The following is an 18,410-nucleotide window of genomic DNA, read 5'->3' as shown; positions in this document are numbered from 1 at the left end:
TGAAAACTGCCATATAAACATCCTGTGTATATCATATATATACATCTAGTCTATATTTAAATTTTATACTTGTCCCTATACTTATTAAACTATACACAATTACACATAACTTAGCAATTTCCAGAAATAGAATTAGTGAACACTGTTAAATAATCTGAAACCATTAAGGGTTTTAAAGCTAATTATATAGGAAAAGAAGAAACTTATGTGGCTAATTTAAAACAAAATATACTTGACTAGCCTTGAACACACCAATACTTGACAGAATAGCCTGTGTCGGCGATATATTTACCAACCTGTAATTTATCTTGTAACTCTTTATTGTGTAAGGTAAGGGAAGCGACTTTTGCTTGCAATAGGGCAAGAAGATCTTGTTGGTCAGCTTCAGAGCTTACATCCAATAAGCTGTCAGCACCTGGAGGGGGGTGGGGAAGGAATGCAAAGCAATATTTTTAAACATGAAAGTGTTTTCCCTCTAACTCCTGCCCAGCTGGGCAGAGGGATGGCAGCTTTGAGGTGCTAGCGTTTCCGTCCTGTGGAATCGCAAGCGCACCCCTACAGAACACTGGGAACTGGCAGCTTTGGACACTTTCCACTCGCTCCAAGGACCCTATCTCCAGGTGCGTCTCCCATCCACTAATCAGTCTCTGTATCTCCACTTCGCCGCAATATAAAAATTGGGATGGCCTGCATGGAGACACCAGAACAGCCCTCCAAGCATACAGAGGATGGGTCATTTCTTTGGATCAAGTGTTTAAATTATTCTCACTCCAAAAACTATCCGTAGGTGGGTGAGAACCTCTCTGTCTGTCCCAAATCTGCTTCTTCAGGTTTATGACTTACAGATCTTTCCTAGACTCCCACTGTTCCTCAGACTCGAGGTTTCTCCAGTGTTCTGTAGATACTCTCAGCACACATTTGATCTCTCACGTTCATCGACAAAGGTCCACGCATGCATCCTTCGGGACACATGTCAAGCTTCTCCTAGGAAGGATTCACTGACCAATCTAGCATGAAATGATCTCTTCTGAATCCTACCACATTTACCATTGTTGGTAAATCTCAATTTTTAAATGTACTGGTTTTTATAACAAAAAATTTGAAGGATTACAGAGCAGAGTGCTCACTGAGACAAGGGAGACACTGAGTGCTCACTCAGACAAGGGAGACTCTGAGTGCTCACTCAGACAAAGGAGTACCCTTGCCTCAGAACGTCACTATGCACTGCTCTCTTTATAAAGTCTGTATGATGGAAACATCTTCCTGACGCTGCTGCTTAGTGACCAAGCTGTGTTACCTCCTGACCACAGCTCCCTGGACACTGCCCAGGGGCCAGAGGTGACAGACCACACTCTGCACACAGCACATTGTTTATGATTCTCATTTTATCACAGCCATTTAAGGCAGAGATGGAAATCATAGTTTTGATGGATGCAAACATGGTGTTCCTTCACAGAAAAGCTTGTGTTTGCTAAGGCACTGGTCTGATGTCTGAGGAGTGTGTGACAGTTTGAATCCCCTTGACAGGAAGTCTGGTGGGTGTCCATTTTCTTGGGAGATGAATTAGCAGAATGAGAGCATAAGAACAATGCTAGGCAACCGATATTTAAATTACTTCTATGACACATAGATTAGTGGTTTTCAACCTTCCCAATGCTGCCAACTTTTAATATACAGTTCCTTACAGTGTGGTGACCCCAACCAAAAAATCATTTTCATTACTACTTCACAACCATAATTTTTGTACTGTTATGAATCATAATGTAAATATCTGCTATTTCTGATGGTCATTCAACTCCCAAAGGGGTTGTGGCCCACAAGTGAGAACCACTGAAATAGATGCTTTTAAAAGTATCCAATGTAGGCTGGGCGGTGGTGGCGCACGCCTTTAGTCCCAGCACTCAGGAGGCAGAGCCAGGTGGATCTCTGTGAGTTCAAGGCCAGCCTGGGCTACAAAGCGAGTCTCAGGAAAGGCGCAAAGCTACACAGAGAAACCCTGTCTCGAAAAACAAAAACAAAAACAAAAACAAAAAAACAACAAAAGTATCCAATGTAACATTTATTCAGTTATATTAATTGATTTCTATCAGGAATTGGAAAATTTCATTTCTAAAGTCTATAAATCTACCCATACATGAAATGTACAATATTCTAAGAAACTGAATGTTGAAGCAAAGGGGACCTTTGAAATCATATACAATCATTTAAATATAATTCTAAAGATATTATATTCTTTGAGACATGGTGAGTCTAGATATGCGCATCTCCTTTAGAAAGAATTCTTTTTCTTTTTTCTTATTGAGAGAGGGTTTTACTACACAGCACAGAGCAGTCTCAGAATTGTAGTCCCAGGAGAGATTTTTTTAAAGACACAACTGACTGACCCCTGTCTTGGTGAAGGCACAGGAACGGTATTGTATTGACTGGCACTCTCTCTGTCTGGGTTCACTTAGAGCAGCCCATGGTGTTAAAGTCAGCTGGTGGTAGTAGCATGGTCCCTTGGTGATGTAACTTGCTGCTTGGATGCCACCAGAGTATGGTGCTGGGAGCTGGGAGCCTAAAACTCATGGACTGCATCTCAAAACAGTGTACATGTGTAAGATACAAACACGGACCACAGTAATCTGAAGATAACTTGTAACACACTAAATATTAAGATCGAAGCAGGTCTAATAGCCGCCATACTTTTTATGGGAGGTACTACAGATGGTACTGGAACGTGTCTACAACAGCAAGGTGACAGGACATTGTGAGTCCTCGTGGCACTGTCCCTACTCTGCTAACGCTATTCATAATTGGAGAGAATACTAATCGATCGTGACAAATGCATTTTTTTTTTTTTTACATCCAAACTTAATTCTTTAACATGTAAATGAAGGCCCTTTTCAGCAGAGAGAGCACAGCCTATGCATTGCTGGTGGTCCTGGGCTGGGCACGGGCCGGTTCTCACAGCCTCACACAGAGTGCGTGACTGGCCTCTGCTCTCTTTGTGCAAACACGTGAGAAACTAAAGGTGCTCAAAGGAAGGAAAACCAGTTTTCCCGACCTTACCTGTAGTGCTGTCGCTCAGTCTGTCCTTGTTTTCTTGTATAGAGCTGATCTCAGCCTGCGTGTAGAAACACAAAGTGACGTTTAAAGAGTTCCCCTCAATGTGCTCATTACACGTAAGAATCAAGCCACCTTCCTTCCTTGAGTTGAAGCGAAGAAGAGCTTGTGCTACTTTACTAATAAAATGGGTAGAAAAATCTCACAGAAAAACAGTTAAAATATACGCAAATAACATACACAATTACTTATAAAAGTATAATTTTGAAAATATCAGCAATGTTATTCAAAGTTTCAGAATGTTTTTCAGAAACTTTATCTAGTTACATTTTAAATTATAATTTATGTAGCAGTTTGTGGGGTCCCAGAGAGGCTGCCTAGTAAGACCTTACTCAAGGACAGAGAATCTAGCTGAGCTTGCTTTACCCAGCTGGACTGCATAATGAGATGATTTGGCCATGGACGTGGTTACCAGGTGTTTTGAAGGGACTACACTTGGCTGTATGTTGTGCTTTGATTTTGAAAGAGGGAGGTCTTTTGCCCCTCCCCTGGGCAGTGTATAAAAAGCACATGAGAATAAATCTTGAGGAGACTGGGTATTGACCCAGGGCCCTCCAGAAGTCATCCTGTGTCTCTGTCTTTCTTGTCGTCGCCTTCTATCTGTCTATCTATCATTTCCTCATTCCTCTCTCCTCCACCCAAGAACCCTTCGACAGGTCAGAGCTGGACTCCGACAGACTAACAGCAGTTCATTTCTGGACCATGTCCTAAGACCTGAGATAGATAGCAAAGTTTACTTTCATAATAAAGTTAAACAGAAGTAGTATTTATCTGGGTCGTACACTGACTTCAGTATATTAAACAGAATGAGTTTTTTATATTTGTAATTTGTTTAATTTATTAATCTTTTATTTTTAAAGATGTGATAATAAATAAGAGCTGTCAGGGAAGACAAAGGTAACTTTGTAAGGGAATAAACATTTTCATGGTCTTCAGTTGAGAGTTAATTCCCTTAAAATTTTCGTTTGTCCCTGAAAATCTGTCCATACCCTACAAAACTTCTTAGAACTTTAAACAGACTCTCATTTCAAACATTCAGTAACTTGCCAGAAATCACCCTGTTTCATCCAGATGAGCTACAGATGTGGATAGGAGAGGTCCTTTTTAGCAAGGGACTTTTCTCCATGTTAACAGAGTGGCTTATCTTTAGAAAAGATAGGCTGTCCTGTCCTTCAATCAAAAACTATACGTATGTTCTTCAGCTTTCTAAGGTACACGTCGTAAACCGCTTCCAATGGTAGCTGACAACTTCACGAGACTGTAACGCATCCACAAATAGAGGTACTATGACAATCATAGATTTCTGTCAATCATCCCCAATGTTTCCCTATCCCATCCAGTCTCAGCCCGCTCCATTCCCAGGCAGTCAGGACTTCCCTTTTTGCATTTTCTAAAGTTGCTATAATCGGATGCCATTCAGTAAGGGTATCTTGGTGGCTGGCTTTTTCTATTCATCATGATGATTTTCTATTATTGGTGCTGTTTCCATGGCATGCAGCTCATTCCTTCCAGTTATCATCGAGTGATGTTCTCTCATACAGATTATCACCTTTATCCACGCAATTATTGACGACATTTACAATGTTTTCAGCTTAGGGACAGTATGAATAAAGTGGTGACATTCAAGAATATGACTTGGTGTAGATATATATTGTCTTTGCTTGGGTAAGCACAGGGCTGGATCATATAGTAGGCACATATTTAACTTGTAACAAAATTGTCAAACATACAAATTATCTAACATTTTACAATCCCACCTGTAGAAAATGATAGGTCTAGTTCTACTGTAATACATGCTCAGCAACCCTCAGTTTTCTGAAACTTCAGCCATCCTAAGCAGTTGCCATTTTTAAAAGTCTTTCTTTGACTTGCATTTTTTTTTAGAAATTAAAGTCTGTCTCACTCTTCAAAGTTACAATGGCATCACTGGCTGGAATGCATTGCTCCTGACTTTACAAAGCTCAGGCTAGGCATGAACTTTCTATTTACTGGGTTGGCATTGAACTTTTGATCTTTGTGCCTCTGTCTCTTTAACTTGGTACTTCAGGTGTATACACCACCACATTTGGTGGTATTCTTTTTCTATCTTAGTATCCAATACAGGATACTGTATTTCATGTACATAATTTTTAAAAAAATTGCTGTGGATATCGCTCTGTATAAATAAAATGCTGATTGGCCAGTAGCCAGGCAGGAAATATAGGTGGGACAAGCAGAGAGGAGAATGCTGGGAACAGGAAGGCAGAGGCAAAGAGACACTGCCAGACGCTGCCATGTTAAGATACCAGTAAGCCACGAGCCATGTGGCAACTTATAGACTAATAGATATGGGCTAATTTAAGATATAAGAACAGTTAGTAAGAAGTCTGCTATGGCCAAACAGTTTAAATAATATAAGCGTCTGTGTGTTTATTTTATAAGTGGACTTCGGGACTGCTGGGGTTTGGTGGGAGCTGGAGAGAAACTCCAGCTACAAAAAATTATTGCCATTTTATAAATACCCAGTATTTTGTAATAAATGAGGTGAGTGCTACCAACCAGAAGTAGGTAATTTATATTACCTTCAGTTTTTAAGAATTTTACTTTTGGCTGGAGTGATAATTCAGTGGTTAAGGGCAGGTGCTACTCTACCAGAGGACCTGGGTTCAATTTCCAGCACCCTCAGGTTGTATCACTGTCTGGAACTCCAGTTCCAGAGGGGCTAATGCCTCTTCAGGCCTCCGAGGGCACTGTTTGTACATGGCGCAAAGATTAAATTAAAATTTTTAAACTTTAAAAACATTTTTAAATTTATATGCATTGCATGTATTTATTAGGTACACAGTGATGTCTTGATTTATATGATGAAGAATGGCTAAGCCATGCCAGTTAACATTGCCTCCTGTATTAAGTTTTTGGGGTAAAAATAACGAAAACTTCCTCTCAATAATTATTATTTTTGTGTTCACACACATGTGTTAATACTGTGTGTGTTTCTCTCTCTCTCTCTCTCTCTCTCTGTGTGTGTGTGAGAGCGAGAGAGGAGAGAGGAGAGAGAGTGGAGGAGAGGGGGGAGGAGAGAGGGAGAGAGAGGAGGAGAGGGGTGAGAGGAGAGGAGAGGAGAGAGAGAGAGGAGAGAAGAGAGAGAAGAGAGGGGGAGGGGGAGAGAGAGAGAGAGAGAATGTGAAGCAAGTGTACCACGGGGTGAGTATGGCCGTCAGAGGACACGCCTTGGGTGTTCATCTTGCCTCTCCTTTGCTCCAGGGGCATTCTCCTGTCTCCATCCCCCATCTCACCCTGAGAATGCTAGGATAACCATCCCATGCCACTGCACCCGGCTTTATGTGCATTCTGGGGATCTGACCTCAGCTCTTCACTCAGCAAGTATTTCATCCACCGAGACATCTCCTTAGCCCTCGGCGATTTTAAAGGATAAAACACACTGTGAAGTCTAGTCACTGTGTTATTTAACAGAGTTCTTAAATCCCCCCCCTCCTCAACAGCTTCCCAAATTCCTCAGTCTTTTCAACCCTAAGAACCATCATTCCAATCTCTGCTTCTCCGAGCTAAAGATTTTACATGAACTTCATTTATCTCTTATTTGAAAATTATTAGTAAATGTGACTTATTTTTTTTTCTAATCCTTTTATGTTGTCCATGCCAGAAAAAAATAATCAAGGGGCTCTTCGTGATGAAATGTCATGAAACAGTGATTCAAAAACGTAATCTGTTTTGCCCAGTATTCTATAAATTAAAGCAAGGCCACCAGGTATCATACATACAGGAAGAAAATTGACCACAAAAAAAGGGAATACCTTGAAGGGTGCTTCGGCAAAAAATACTGATTCCTTTCCAGAAAGTGGTGTAGAAGTTATTGATCTTGGGGAAGACACATCACTCAACTAAAAAAGAAAAAGACAGCCACTAATAAGGGATGGATCTTCAAAGCCCTGTCTTCCGTGGTGCTGAACATTCAGGGTTTAATCCCTATGGTTAAATCTAATGGTAGGTATGCATAGTTTCATTTAATTCAGGAGCAAACTCCTCAAAGCAGTCCAGTGGCTTCAGGTATTTCTGAAAGCTGTCAGGGTATAACTAAGCAATGCTACTATATTAGCTGCATTAGCTCTTAAAATCTATGTAACTCTACTGTGGGCTGAGAACACTACTAATGAATTTGCTAACACATTTACAAGTGTTTACCAGATTCCACAGTCCTTCCCACTATTTTATCTTTTTTTACATCCTTATGCTTGTCTTAGCAATAAAACCTATCCTGTTTCTATTGGATATTTCATATTTTTTGGTCTTGCTCTTCTAAAGTTGCTACTATGTACTCAGAAACAAAAAATTTTAATATTAGCCATGTATAAATGTAGTAAAAAAAGGCAAATAACATTTTAAGAAACGAACTAAAATCCATTACCATCTATGTCCTCACTAGCTAGCCATCCCCTCTGCACTATTAATATGAGCTAACCACACTCTGAGATTATCTTAAGCAAACACCTCTGTCCTAAAATTTTGAGAAATTTCCTTGAGACATAGATGAAACCTACAATATTCCAGCTAATAACTGACACTGCCCTTTATTCTGTGTGTGTGCGCGTGTGTGTGTGCGCGCGCGAGCGCGCGCGCGCGCGCACTTGTGCACGTGCATGTGTGTTCTTTTGGAGTTCCAACCAAGGAACTCACACATGCTAGGCAGGTGCTCTATCATTACGCTACATATCCAGCCCCATAGTCTGACACGACAACTACTAAGGAAGATTTAGAATGTGTGCTTAGGAGTCAGTATTACAACATCCCTTTAGACCTGGACATAGAACGATGGCTTTTGGCTTTGCTTATGTTCATTCGCTTTTGCTTTTTACCTGGGTAGGACTGATAGGAGGTGGTGGAGCTTTGCGTTTTTTTGGAGTTCCACTTCTTTCTGAGCTTATTTTAGAGACTTGATCATGCTGAAAGTTATCACAGTCCAAAGAATGGAGGTGGGTTAGTTATGTTAGTAAAGCTGAGCAAGTAGCTGCAGCGAACACACGAGAACAACCTGACAGTTACGCATTCCTAACTTCATCAAGTTCTAAAACACACTGCCCACAGAACAATCAGTACCATGCATGCACTAAGTTTTCTTCCAGCAACCCATGCTTTCATAGCAAGAAAATTTAAAAAAAAAAAAAGAAAGAAAGAAAGAAAAGAAAAGACAAAACTGAATTAAGGTAGTGTATGGAAACAGTAAAGAATGAAGACATGCCTACCAATCATCATTCAGAACCCAGAATGCATTCACTGTCAGCTTTCTCTCTTAATGCAGGGTGCTCCGCATCTCTATGGCCTGCTGCTTCCCTTCACCCCACCACCCCCTTTTGAAGGAATGAGGAGAAAGGAGAGAGCCTCGTATGCAAAGTTTCCTGATAAGCAACAGTTAGCACATAATAAACCCAGTATTAAATATGGGCTTCCCATGACTTAAAAACTCAGTGTATAAATACACAGAACAGCCAGATATACACAAAAAGCCAACATGCTTTTAGGAAAAACTCCCAATAAGAAAATGTCTCTATCACTGCTCTGTATAACACCGATGACAGTTTAAAAAAAAACAGCAATTAAAATTAAAAGGCTAAATCCCCTATTTTTCATAAATGCCTTAACAATGTCATGAATATGTGTGTGTATGTATGTGTGTATACATATATATATATATATGTATATACACACCCATAGGATATGATATTTAAAATATTTCCACTTAGCTTCAAGATTTAACCACATCAAACATTTTCACACATTCATTATTGCACTTCATTAAAAAATGCAGTAAGTATGAAGTACATACTTTTGAAACAATATAATGAAATTGTTAAGAAAATATTTGCCACCATGTAACAATGAATCGTTCATTCAAAATTATGTCAGTCTTTTTAAAAGAATTTTCAACCCGATTTTTACTCACTGCCCTAAGGAACTACAGCATTTATTCTCAACATTTTTATATTGCCACAAGCAAAAATTTAAAAAAATATATATAGCACTTTGTCCCCAAGATAAATACCTGCTTCGGTTTGGTTGGGGTCTTTAAATCTAAAGAGAAAAAGTGAAAGAAAAAAAAAGACTGTAAGAACCATAATGACTCATATCCTTTACAAAGTTTGGGTGGATGGACACGGACACACACACACACGGACACACACACCATACACAACATTTAACACTTTGTTTTCCTTCAAGCATATATTTAAAAGAATAATAAAACATATCATATTGCCCAAATTCCTTTATCCTTTTGGGGAAAAGGGGCGGATAAATTTAAAACAACACTGGCTGTTTTCTTTTACATACCAGCATCCTGAGAGATTTTTGACAATAGAAGGCTTTGAATTCCTGCATTTTCTGAGAGTTTGGAATAATGTAAGGCATTGTGTCCCAGAGAATCGACAAGGTTCAGGTCTGCACCCTTCTTAAGTAAGGCTTCCACAATATGGGAGCTGCCTGTCTCACAAGCCAGCATGAGAGCAGTCCTAGAGTAGAAAGACCCGAGTTTAATAACAGCCAAGGGCGGGAAGGCTTTCCCGAGATGCACTAGTCTTGAAAACAAGGAGAGGGGGATTAAATGCAGTTAAACCTTCAACCCTCTGGGGAATTAAGTGGAAAACTGTCAAGATGACTTAAGGTAGTATTTTCAAAACTTTGGACTAAATCAAAATGTTAAACCCTACCTATCCAAATAACATAGACAGACTTCCACACCTGGTCTACAATGACAGAATTTCCTGTGATTGGCATGAATACCAATCTTATTTTAGAGGCTGGATTTTTTCACCTCTAGTATTTTAAAGAACACACATTATTAAAGTTATTATTACTTTATTGTTGATGTTGTTGTTTTAAGATAGGGTTTCTCGGTATAGCCCTGGTTGTTCGGAAATTTGCTCTGTAGACCAGAATGGCCTTGAACTCAGAGATTCTTCTGCCTCTGCCTCTTGAATGCTAAGATTAAAGGAATGTGCCATCACACCCAGGTTTTAAAATTATTGCTATTACTTTTTTTTTTTTTTTTTTGGAGACAGGGTTTCCCTATGTAGCCCTGGCTGTCCTGAAACTCACTATGTAGTCCAGGCTGGCTTCAAACTCTGAGATTGGCCTGCCTCTGCCTCCTGAGTTGCTGGATTAAAGGCATGTTCCACCATCGCCCAGGTTAAAATTATTTTTAAATACATTCAATATATTTACTTTTGTCTTGTTTAGGATGAAAAAAATCACAAGAAATGTCTTATGCAGTTCAATATTTAATAATTTCATTGCAGATTCAACTAGCAATTCTGCCCATGGAGGATGGGAGGATTTTTTTTTTCTTCTTCTTAGTCAAAACAGATTCTCAGTTATTCTGAAGGTAGAAAGTTAAAAAAGAAAACCACTTTGTAACATTAAAAAATAATGGGTATCACTGAAGTTATGACTTTGGCCCTAACGTGAGGTACCTTCCATTTTTGTCCCTGGAATTGACATCTGCTCCATGATCCAAGAGAAACTGGCAGACCTCACTGTGGCCATTTTGGACTGCAAGAAGCAGGGGTATACTCCCATCCTAGGAGAAAAACTCAGATTGTAACTCCAACTCCCAACACCAGGTTCGCAACACCTTGCCCTTTCCACATCTTTCTCCTGGCGTGTACTGCTGGGCTACACTTCCATCTGCTGGGATATTCTATGCCCCCCATTAGGGCCACCCTTACACTTAATCATACGTCTTATGCAATTTCACTAACTTCAGCTTTTCTCTAGCAGTCCAGCTATTGGGGTTGCTTGATCCATTACCTATCACCAGCTCTGCCTGGTAATGTAAGAGAGTGTACACACTACGTGTGTTCAGATGAAAGAATGGGGGGGGGCGGGGCTAGAGAAATGGCTCAGCAGTTAAGGGCAAGGGCTGCTCTTGCTGAAGCCCTGAGTGTGATCCCCCACACCCACGTGTAGGAAAGAGAGACTGACTTGCTCAATATGTCCTCTAACTTCATGCATGCTGCACCCCCAATTATAATAAATATAAAAAAATTTAAATGCAATTGTTAAAAAATAAAATTATCGGGGCTGGAGAGATGGTTGAGGTTAAGAGCACTTGCTGCTTTTCCAGAGTAACCAGAGTCAATTGTAGCAGCTCACAATCCAGTTTCTGGGAGTTGATGCCCTCTGACCTCTGCAGGCACCAGGCACACATGTGTGTGGTGCACATACATATATTCAGGCCAAAACAAACCAATGGCAGTATTCCCCATTTTAGAATATGGGGATTTGGGACCAGTTGCATAATAAAGTACCCGGGGGACTAGGACCCAAGGCTACATTTGAAGTTCATTTGTGTAATATATTATATAATATATATATAAAAGACCTTGTAGTTTATACATTTCAGCCATAATACAAGTTTCAGGCTGTGGAATATGTGGACCTGGGGACTTTTGGAACAGAGATGTTTAGCCTATGTTGAGGTTAAGAAGGTGTAAATGTATTATTTGCTTTTTCAGGGGCAAGTACATGCAGGTCAATTTTCAGGCTATAGCATGTCATTAAACTCTAGAACCACATGCCATAGATATAAAGGTATTCTTGTAAGAGGCCAGTGAAATTTAAAAAGACTAACAGTTCTCTTCAGAGTTGGGAAATTCTACTAGGACTCATCCAAGGTGATACCGTGAAAGAAAACAGAATTTCTAACTGGATATCTCTGACAGTTTACACTGATCGTCAACTTGAGAGGATGTAGACTCACTCTGATGACAAATCTATGGACCTCTGTGGGAGGGACTTTCTAAATTAGGTTAGTTGTGGTAGGAAGACCCACCACAACAGCCAGAATGGCATAGAAAGAAGAAAGCAAGTTAAGAAACAGCGTTAGTCTCCCTTCGCTTCACGACTCTGGATGCAGTGGACTGGCTCCCTCAAGTTCCCACTGTCGCGACCTCCCTGACACAATGGTCTGCACCTTCACCGTGAGAGCCACAACGAAACCCTCCTTTCTTAGCTGCTGTGGCCTCGTACTTTGTCACAGCAGCAAGACAAGTAACATACAAAACGTCCTATTTTTATACACCGAGACACAAAGTTTTATTCATATTTGAGTTAATGGTGGAACACAAATATATACCTAGGATTAACGTATAAGACCGTTTTGCAAAAAAAAAAAAAAAAATTCTGGTTGTAAAGAAACAGAATTGTGCTAAACACTAAGGTCTTTAAAGTCTTGCTAGAAATCTGCACCCCACTTCCCTCAGTGTCCATCCGCCCGGTACATACCGAGTCCTTAAGGTTTATGGGGCTCTTCTGTTCACAGAGGACCTGCACAGCTTGAAGGCATCCCTGTGCCGCTGAGGAAGAGAAACACAACCAGTCACCAACAACCCAGATTACCACTTCCGGGAAGGAAGAGTTCACTTCCTGCCCGGCAGGTGACCAGCACAGAAGAGAAAGGCTATGTAACAGGTGTGTGAGAACGCTGCTTGATTTCGGCGTTAGCCGAAGCTACAGCCACGGACTCCCAGCTCCCTGCAGGCAAGCATTTGCTTAGGCCTCTCACAGGACTTGGCTTTTCTACAACTAGAAATAAAATTAATTCTATATTTAGTCACCCCCGTGAATTCAGTATCAGCATCTGTCACTTGAAGCTGTGACAGACAGCGAAACCAAAGTTGGACAAATACAATTGACGTTCATCGTGATCCCCAAATTAAAAAAAAAAAAAAATCAGTATCTTCTAGTCCTAAAATCCACAACTGCTCATCACTCTCGACTTTAAAAAGGAACTTTAAGTTGATTTAAAGAGTCTACATACATGTGCACGCATACATATGTGTGTTAGTACTAGAGCTTAAAACCAGAGCCTTGCACATGCTAAGCACGCCCTTGGTCACTGAACTTCCTCTCAGCCTGAGCTGAATCTATTAACCACGGACACCGGTCGCATGGCAGGGACCTAACTGTAGGTACACTCCTTAGGAAATCTGTGTGTGACTTACAGAGTAAAATGGGACGCCCGTCTGGGAACTCTGGAAACCAGCCCCAGTGAGGTGAGTGAATGAAACAGTTTCTTAGAGTAAAAACGGACCAATGAGAGAAGGAACATTACCTGCATAATGTAAAGCTGTTTTCCCACAGCTGTCGTACTTTCCGCTGGGCTTTTGTACTGTGAGACAAAAACATGTATCTTAAGGTTAACTTCACAACGACCATCGAGTCCATCCTTCTCCTTCGCACACCACTTCTTCAGAAGGGCACACGCGTGCGTAAATCCTACCCTCTGAGCTCCGTGGGCCTACCGTCCTTTATGAGGAAAAAGATACATTCCCAAATAATCATGACACCAGCTACGGTCACCCCTTTGCTGATCTGGTCATTCAGTCTTCCCTTACAGCATCTCTCCAGGCCCACCAGCTAGCACACATGCTCTAAGATCTCCCATGTGGATCCTATATTTTCCCATGTTGTCTCTCATGCTCTGTCGCCTTTCCTAGAAACCAGCTTTCCTTGAGTCACCTACACAGTCTTCACTTTCCTTGCCTCGCATTCACTCAGGTATCTGCCCTCAGGATTCCATAACGATGGCCCAAGCCAAGGTCACCTGCAATCTTGTAGTTTCTACACATTTGTCCTCCGACCGCCCTCTGAGCAGCAGTCTACACTCCTTCCTCATCTTCCTCCTTGAGGCTCTCTGTCTGGCTCAGCCTCTTGCAGCTCCCCCCCACTACCCTGGCCAACCCTCCTCCTCCTCCTCCTCTTCCTCCAACAAAACACGTAACCTCACATTCGTCATTGCTTTCTCCGAAGCTCTCTTCTTGGTAATCCCATCTACACCTCCGTCCAGATGTTAGTGACTCCCCACAACAGATGTAGATCCCGACAGCAGCAGCGAGCAAGCATTACATTAAGTAATGTGTGCGGGCGGGCTCTGAATCAAGACTTGCTTTCAGTCTGCTAGCAACCCAAGTTGGATGACCATCCCTGCAGCCACTTTCAGTGGAAACCGAGGTATAAATAAGTTAATAAATGGCTTGAACTATGGCAGTGGTGAGGCCAGGATCTGAGCCTGTTGGAGCCTGGATACTTATCATATACAAGTGTCACCTGTGAGTGCTCAGGCTCAGTAACCCAGTGCACTTGCTTGACATCTCTGGTTTGATATCTCCTAAGCACCCGGAAGGCAAGTTTCCCACTCCTCCATCGCTATCTTGTCCTTCCCCGAGTTTTTATCATCTCTGTGAACACCAACCGCCATGGTCAGTTTATCCAATGAGACAGACACTGAATTAGCTTTGATTTCTCCTCCTCCTCTTCCTTCGCCAGTATCTCACCCACCACATCCTGTAGCTCCCGTCTCCAAATCCTATGAGAGGTATCTTCTTCTCTTTCTCATGACCTTCATCCTAGCCCCGGGCAGCAGCATCTTATCACATGCATGGCTAGTCTAGCCTCCACTGGGTCTCCTCAATTGTTCTGTCCCCTCGTAACCCCTTCTCTACACAAAAGATCACCCTATAAAACTGTGTATGCCACTGTCTGCCCTTCAAAATGCCACAGCAAACCGAGGATTCCTTAGCTTGCACATCTCAACATACAAGGCCCTGCATTTTGTGCCACATTCTCTCAAGTCTTTGCCTCTGACTCACTCACTAGCTTTCTTCGACCCTGACCAGCACCTGGCTGTTCTGTTTGGAATGTGTTCTGCTGTTTTTTTTTTTGCCCACTGGAGATCTCAACTTAAACATCACCTTCTCTTGAGGGCCTCGCTAGAAACCACCACTTTCTTTCTTAGTACTCCGCAATCTGTAGCACATGTTCCTTTCCTTATTAACCAGACTGTGAACTCCACGAAGACAGCAGCTGCCCTGCTTGCTGGTAGATACTTACTGCTTGGCACCAAGCGTAGTACCCCAAGAATACTTGATATTAGGGAGGGCGGGAGGACTTGCACAGGGAAGGAAGAGAAGTCATTTGAATTTGTAGGACCCCACAAAGCTCTACTTGTGCTAACTGCCTTAAGGAGCCAAGAGTTGAAAATGGTAACGACCAGAGAACAGAACTATCTTCAGCAAACAGGCATGGCTTAGAGAGACCAAGGCACAGGGTACAGAGCAAGGTCTCAGAAAACACTAAATGCAGAGGTACTGGGATGAGGGGAGCGTGAGACAAACGGGTCTCATTTGTACACAGCCTGATTTTCAAAGGGGCGAACAACTGGCTAGAGAAGTCTGTCATGTAAGTCCATGGAAGGCTGGATTCTTAACAGTAATCTAGAAAGAACAAGGTTCAGATGAAGTGCAGGCCAGGGGAGGTAAGAGCAGGCTACCTTCAAGTGAAATGCTTCCTCTGCTGTGGTCAGAAGAATGGAGATCAAGTTACTACTTACCAAGGCATTGGCCTAATTTTAGAACAGCACAAGGAACCGTTTAAAGCCTTCAAAGATTTCAGAGAAAAACCAAAGCATTTGCATAACCAGATATAAAATTACATTAGAGGCTAGAATATCTGGTCCTAGCCCACAAGGACTCCGAGCCTGTCAGGTTAAATCTTCCTTAAAATCAGAGCCAGATGCACGGACTAGAGTGGAATGGGAATTTAAAACATATTTTCAAAAAGCATAGTAGGACCCAGGGTGGAGATGCAGGGCACTCTGGCCAAGTGAGTCATTTCTTCCCCCGTTTATCCTGAGGACCTGGTCTTGCAGAAGGCAAGTAAGAAAAACTCCATGTTAACGAGTCAAAGTAACTCTCCCAAGTCAACATCACAAACACAGATCTAGTTTTCCTGATTGTTTTTTTTTTTTTTTTTTTTTTTTTTTTTTTTTTTTTTTTTTTCCTGCTTTAAAGACCTGTTTAGGTGAAACATTCCTGGAATGGGCAGTAGCGGGCACCATGCAGGGCAAGACAAGGAGCTGTGTGGTCAATGGAGCAAGTTGATGAATGCAACCAACAGTGTGGCCTGAGAAATTCAAATGAAAGCAAGACGCTGGGTCTCCAAGAGTGCTTGTGAAGGCCGGGACAGCAGCTTGACAGCACAGACAGTACTCTAAACACTTATTTTATTGCTCCATGCTGTTCCTGAGAATAGCCAGCTTGCATTTCGACGGGCAACAGCTGGACATGACTGTAGTGCTGTTATTGGGGGGGGGGGCACGGTTCATGAAATACGTATCTTTACAAATTTACGGAGGTCATCACCTTAGGGGGTCATTATAAACTTCCTGGCTAAGTCAGCAAATCAGGGAGTTGGCTAAAAAATTATAAATAAGAATAAAACCGAGCACTTAAGCAAGAACCAAGAATTAACGAAAAGCTTATCAAGTTACGGACCGAGGGATAATGGCCGAAACTGTTAATCCAGAGAGGCACTGTACCTCCACGAGCAATTTATAGAGCGAACACCAGGACACCACAGAGCCAGTGAGCCAAGGGTTACTACAGTTTGGAAAGTTTAGTGAAACGCTTGCTTTCGGAAAAGAGGAACTGACTAAAGGGGCAATAATCCGATCCCAGGGAGACAATCCAAAGTTTGGTGAGGATCCACTTCTCTTCTAGTAGAGCTGCCATGGAAACATGGAAATAGTCTTATTATTGGCTGTTCTGTACAAATGGGCTGTAGGATAGTATTAACAGGGGTATGTACTGAGAAGGGGTATTTCTCCCTTTATGAATAAGGTTACCTTTAAATTAATAATGAATAAATATAAACAAAGTGACACCTCTGGGAGTCCCCTGCTTACCTGAAGGAGCTTCCTGATGTACTCCGGGTGACCATTCTTGGCTGCAATATGTAAAGCACTGTGTCCTAAATGGATTAAAAGGGAAAAACCGGGGAAAGCGGTCACGTTAAAATAAAATTAAAAAAATGTTTTCTTACATGTTATCAGACAAATTAACTGGTTTCCTTATAGTATTTTCATGCATATTAATTTTGGTTGATTGCCCCAGGCCCGCTCTCTTCTCCCCATCTCTCTGCACCTCTCTGTTCTTATGCCCTCACCCCTATTCTTCCCCTTTCTACTTTCATGTCATGTGTTCTAGTATGATCCTGCCAGCCCCCTTCCTTAAAGCTGATTTGTCTCCCCTTTCTCAAGATCCTCTCTCTAGTTCCAGGACCATAATTATGACCCTTAGAAGAGAGGACGTGCATAGGAGAAAGCATGTGGTGTTTGTCTTTTTGAACCCGAGTTACCTCCATACAGTATCTTCCAATTCTATTCATTCTCCTGCAAACTTCATAGTTTCATTTTTTTTAATAGATGGATCAAATTCCATTGTGTATATGCAGAACAGTTTTGTTATCCATCCCTCTGTTGATGGATGATTCAACTGCCTTGCTATTGTGCTTAGAGAAATCATAGGCAGGTTTGTGCAAGTTTCTCTGTGGAAAGTCTTTGGGTATATGCTCAGAGATGGTACAGTAGGTGACGCTGTAGTTGTTTTTTTTTTTTTTTTTTTTTCCTTGTTTGGAAATCTCCACACTGATTTCTATAGTAGCCACACAAGTTTACGCTCCCATTAGCAGCCAATGAGTTCCTCTCCCCGCAGCTTTTCTTGTCCTTTATAATTCAAAGTGGATCAAAGACCTTCATTTAAAACAGGAACAGCTGACACTGTTTGAGTGGCGGACAGGGATAAACACAAAGCTAAACGTATAGACAAGAACTTTCTGAATAGCACACACTTCCTACCTAGTTTCTAATTGCTGTGCCAAAGGCAGCTAGGAGAAACAGTCTCCAACAAAGCAGGGACTGTTCCTTTAGAGATTACGGCCCCACCTTCTTTAGTGTGACCACGGAGCATCCCACCCACAGACAACACTCAGAGGCCCCAACCACACTGTCCCCTGCAGGTTCCGTTCAACTCTGGACAGGACTGCGCAAGTGCTGTATTTAGCTGATGTGTATGCAAAATGCCCATGTCCACAACTGTCACATCAGAGTAGAATACCTCAGGCCTAGAAACCCAGAAAAGACAGCCCACAAGCCAGCAGACAATATTCCAGAAACCCAACTACTTACATCTTACGTTTGACTTCCCATTTCTCTCTCCTCAAAATAGGCTCAACCCTAAACGAATGTTACCCTGGGTTTCCAGACTTTTACAAGACCTTGCTTAGTTTACATGTGAAAGGAGCATTGAAGTCCCCTTCAGAAATGCAGCAGGCAGGTAACTTCAAGACATCCTCCGGTGCTACCCAACTGCCCCGTGCCAAGTGAACCTTCACACCAAGGCCTCTACAACTGCTTTATGTTTAGCCTGCATTCTCTTCCCCTCAAACAGCCACACAGTTTGTTCTCTCACCTTCAG

The 18,410-nt window shown here is 41.8% G+C and overlaps 1 protein-coding gene across 1 annotated transcript in view; it reads right to left on the bottom strand.

The window, feature by feature from the left end:
• Positions 1-18,410, bottom strand: part of Rai14 (retinoic acid induced 14) — a 139,750-nt gene that overhangs the window by 9,529 nt on the left and 111,811 nt on the right. The window contains 11 exon segments of the mRNA XM_028895084.2: positions 297-415; positions 3,052-3,106; positions 6,900-6,986; positions 7,959-8,045; positions 9,143-9,171; positions 9,430-9,608; positions 10,569-10,675; positions 12,382-12,452; positions 13,211-13,246; positions 13,249-13,267; positions 16,841-16,905. Of these exon segments, the coding sequence (XP_028750917.1) occupies positions 297-415; positions 3,052-3,106; positions 6,900-6,986; positions 7,959-8,045; positions 9,143-9,171; positions 9,430-9,608; positions 10,569-10,675; positions 12,382-12,452; positions 13,211-13,246; positions 13,249-13,267; positions 16,841-16,905 (854 nt within the window).

This window comes from Peromyscus leucopus, chromosome 11 (genome assembly GCF_004664715.2).
Source record: "Peromyscus leucopus breed LL Stock chromosome 11, UCI_PerLeu_2.1, whole genome shotgun sequence".
NCBI classification, from domain to species: domain Eukaryota; kingdom Metazoa; phylum Chordata; class Mammalia; order Rodentia; family Cricetidae; genus Peromyscus; species Peromyscus leucopus.
The sequence above is the reverse complement of the archived record's forward strand: the minus strand, read 5'-3'. Positions and strand labels throughout refer to the sequence as shown.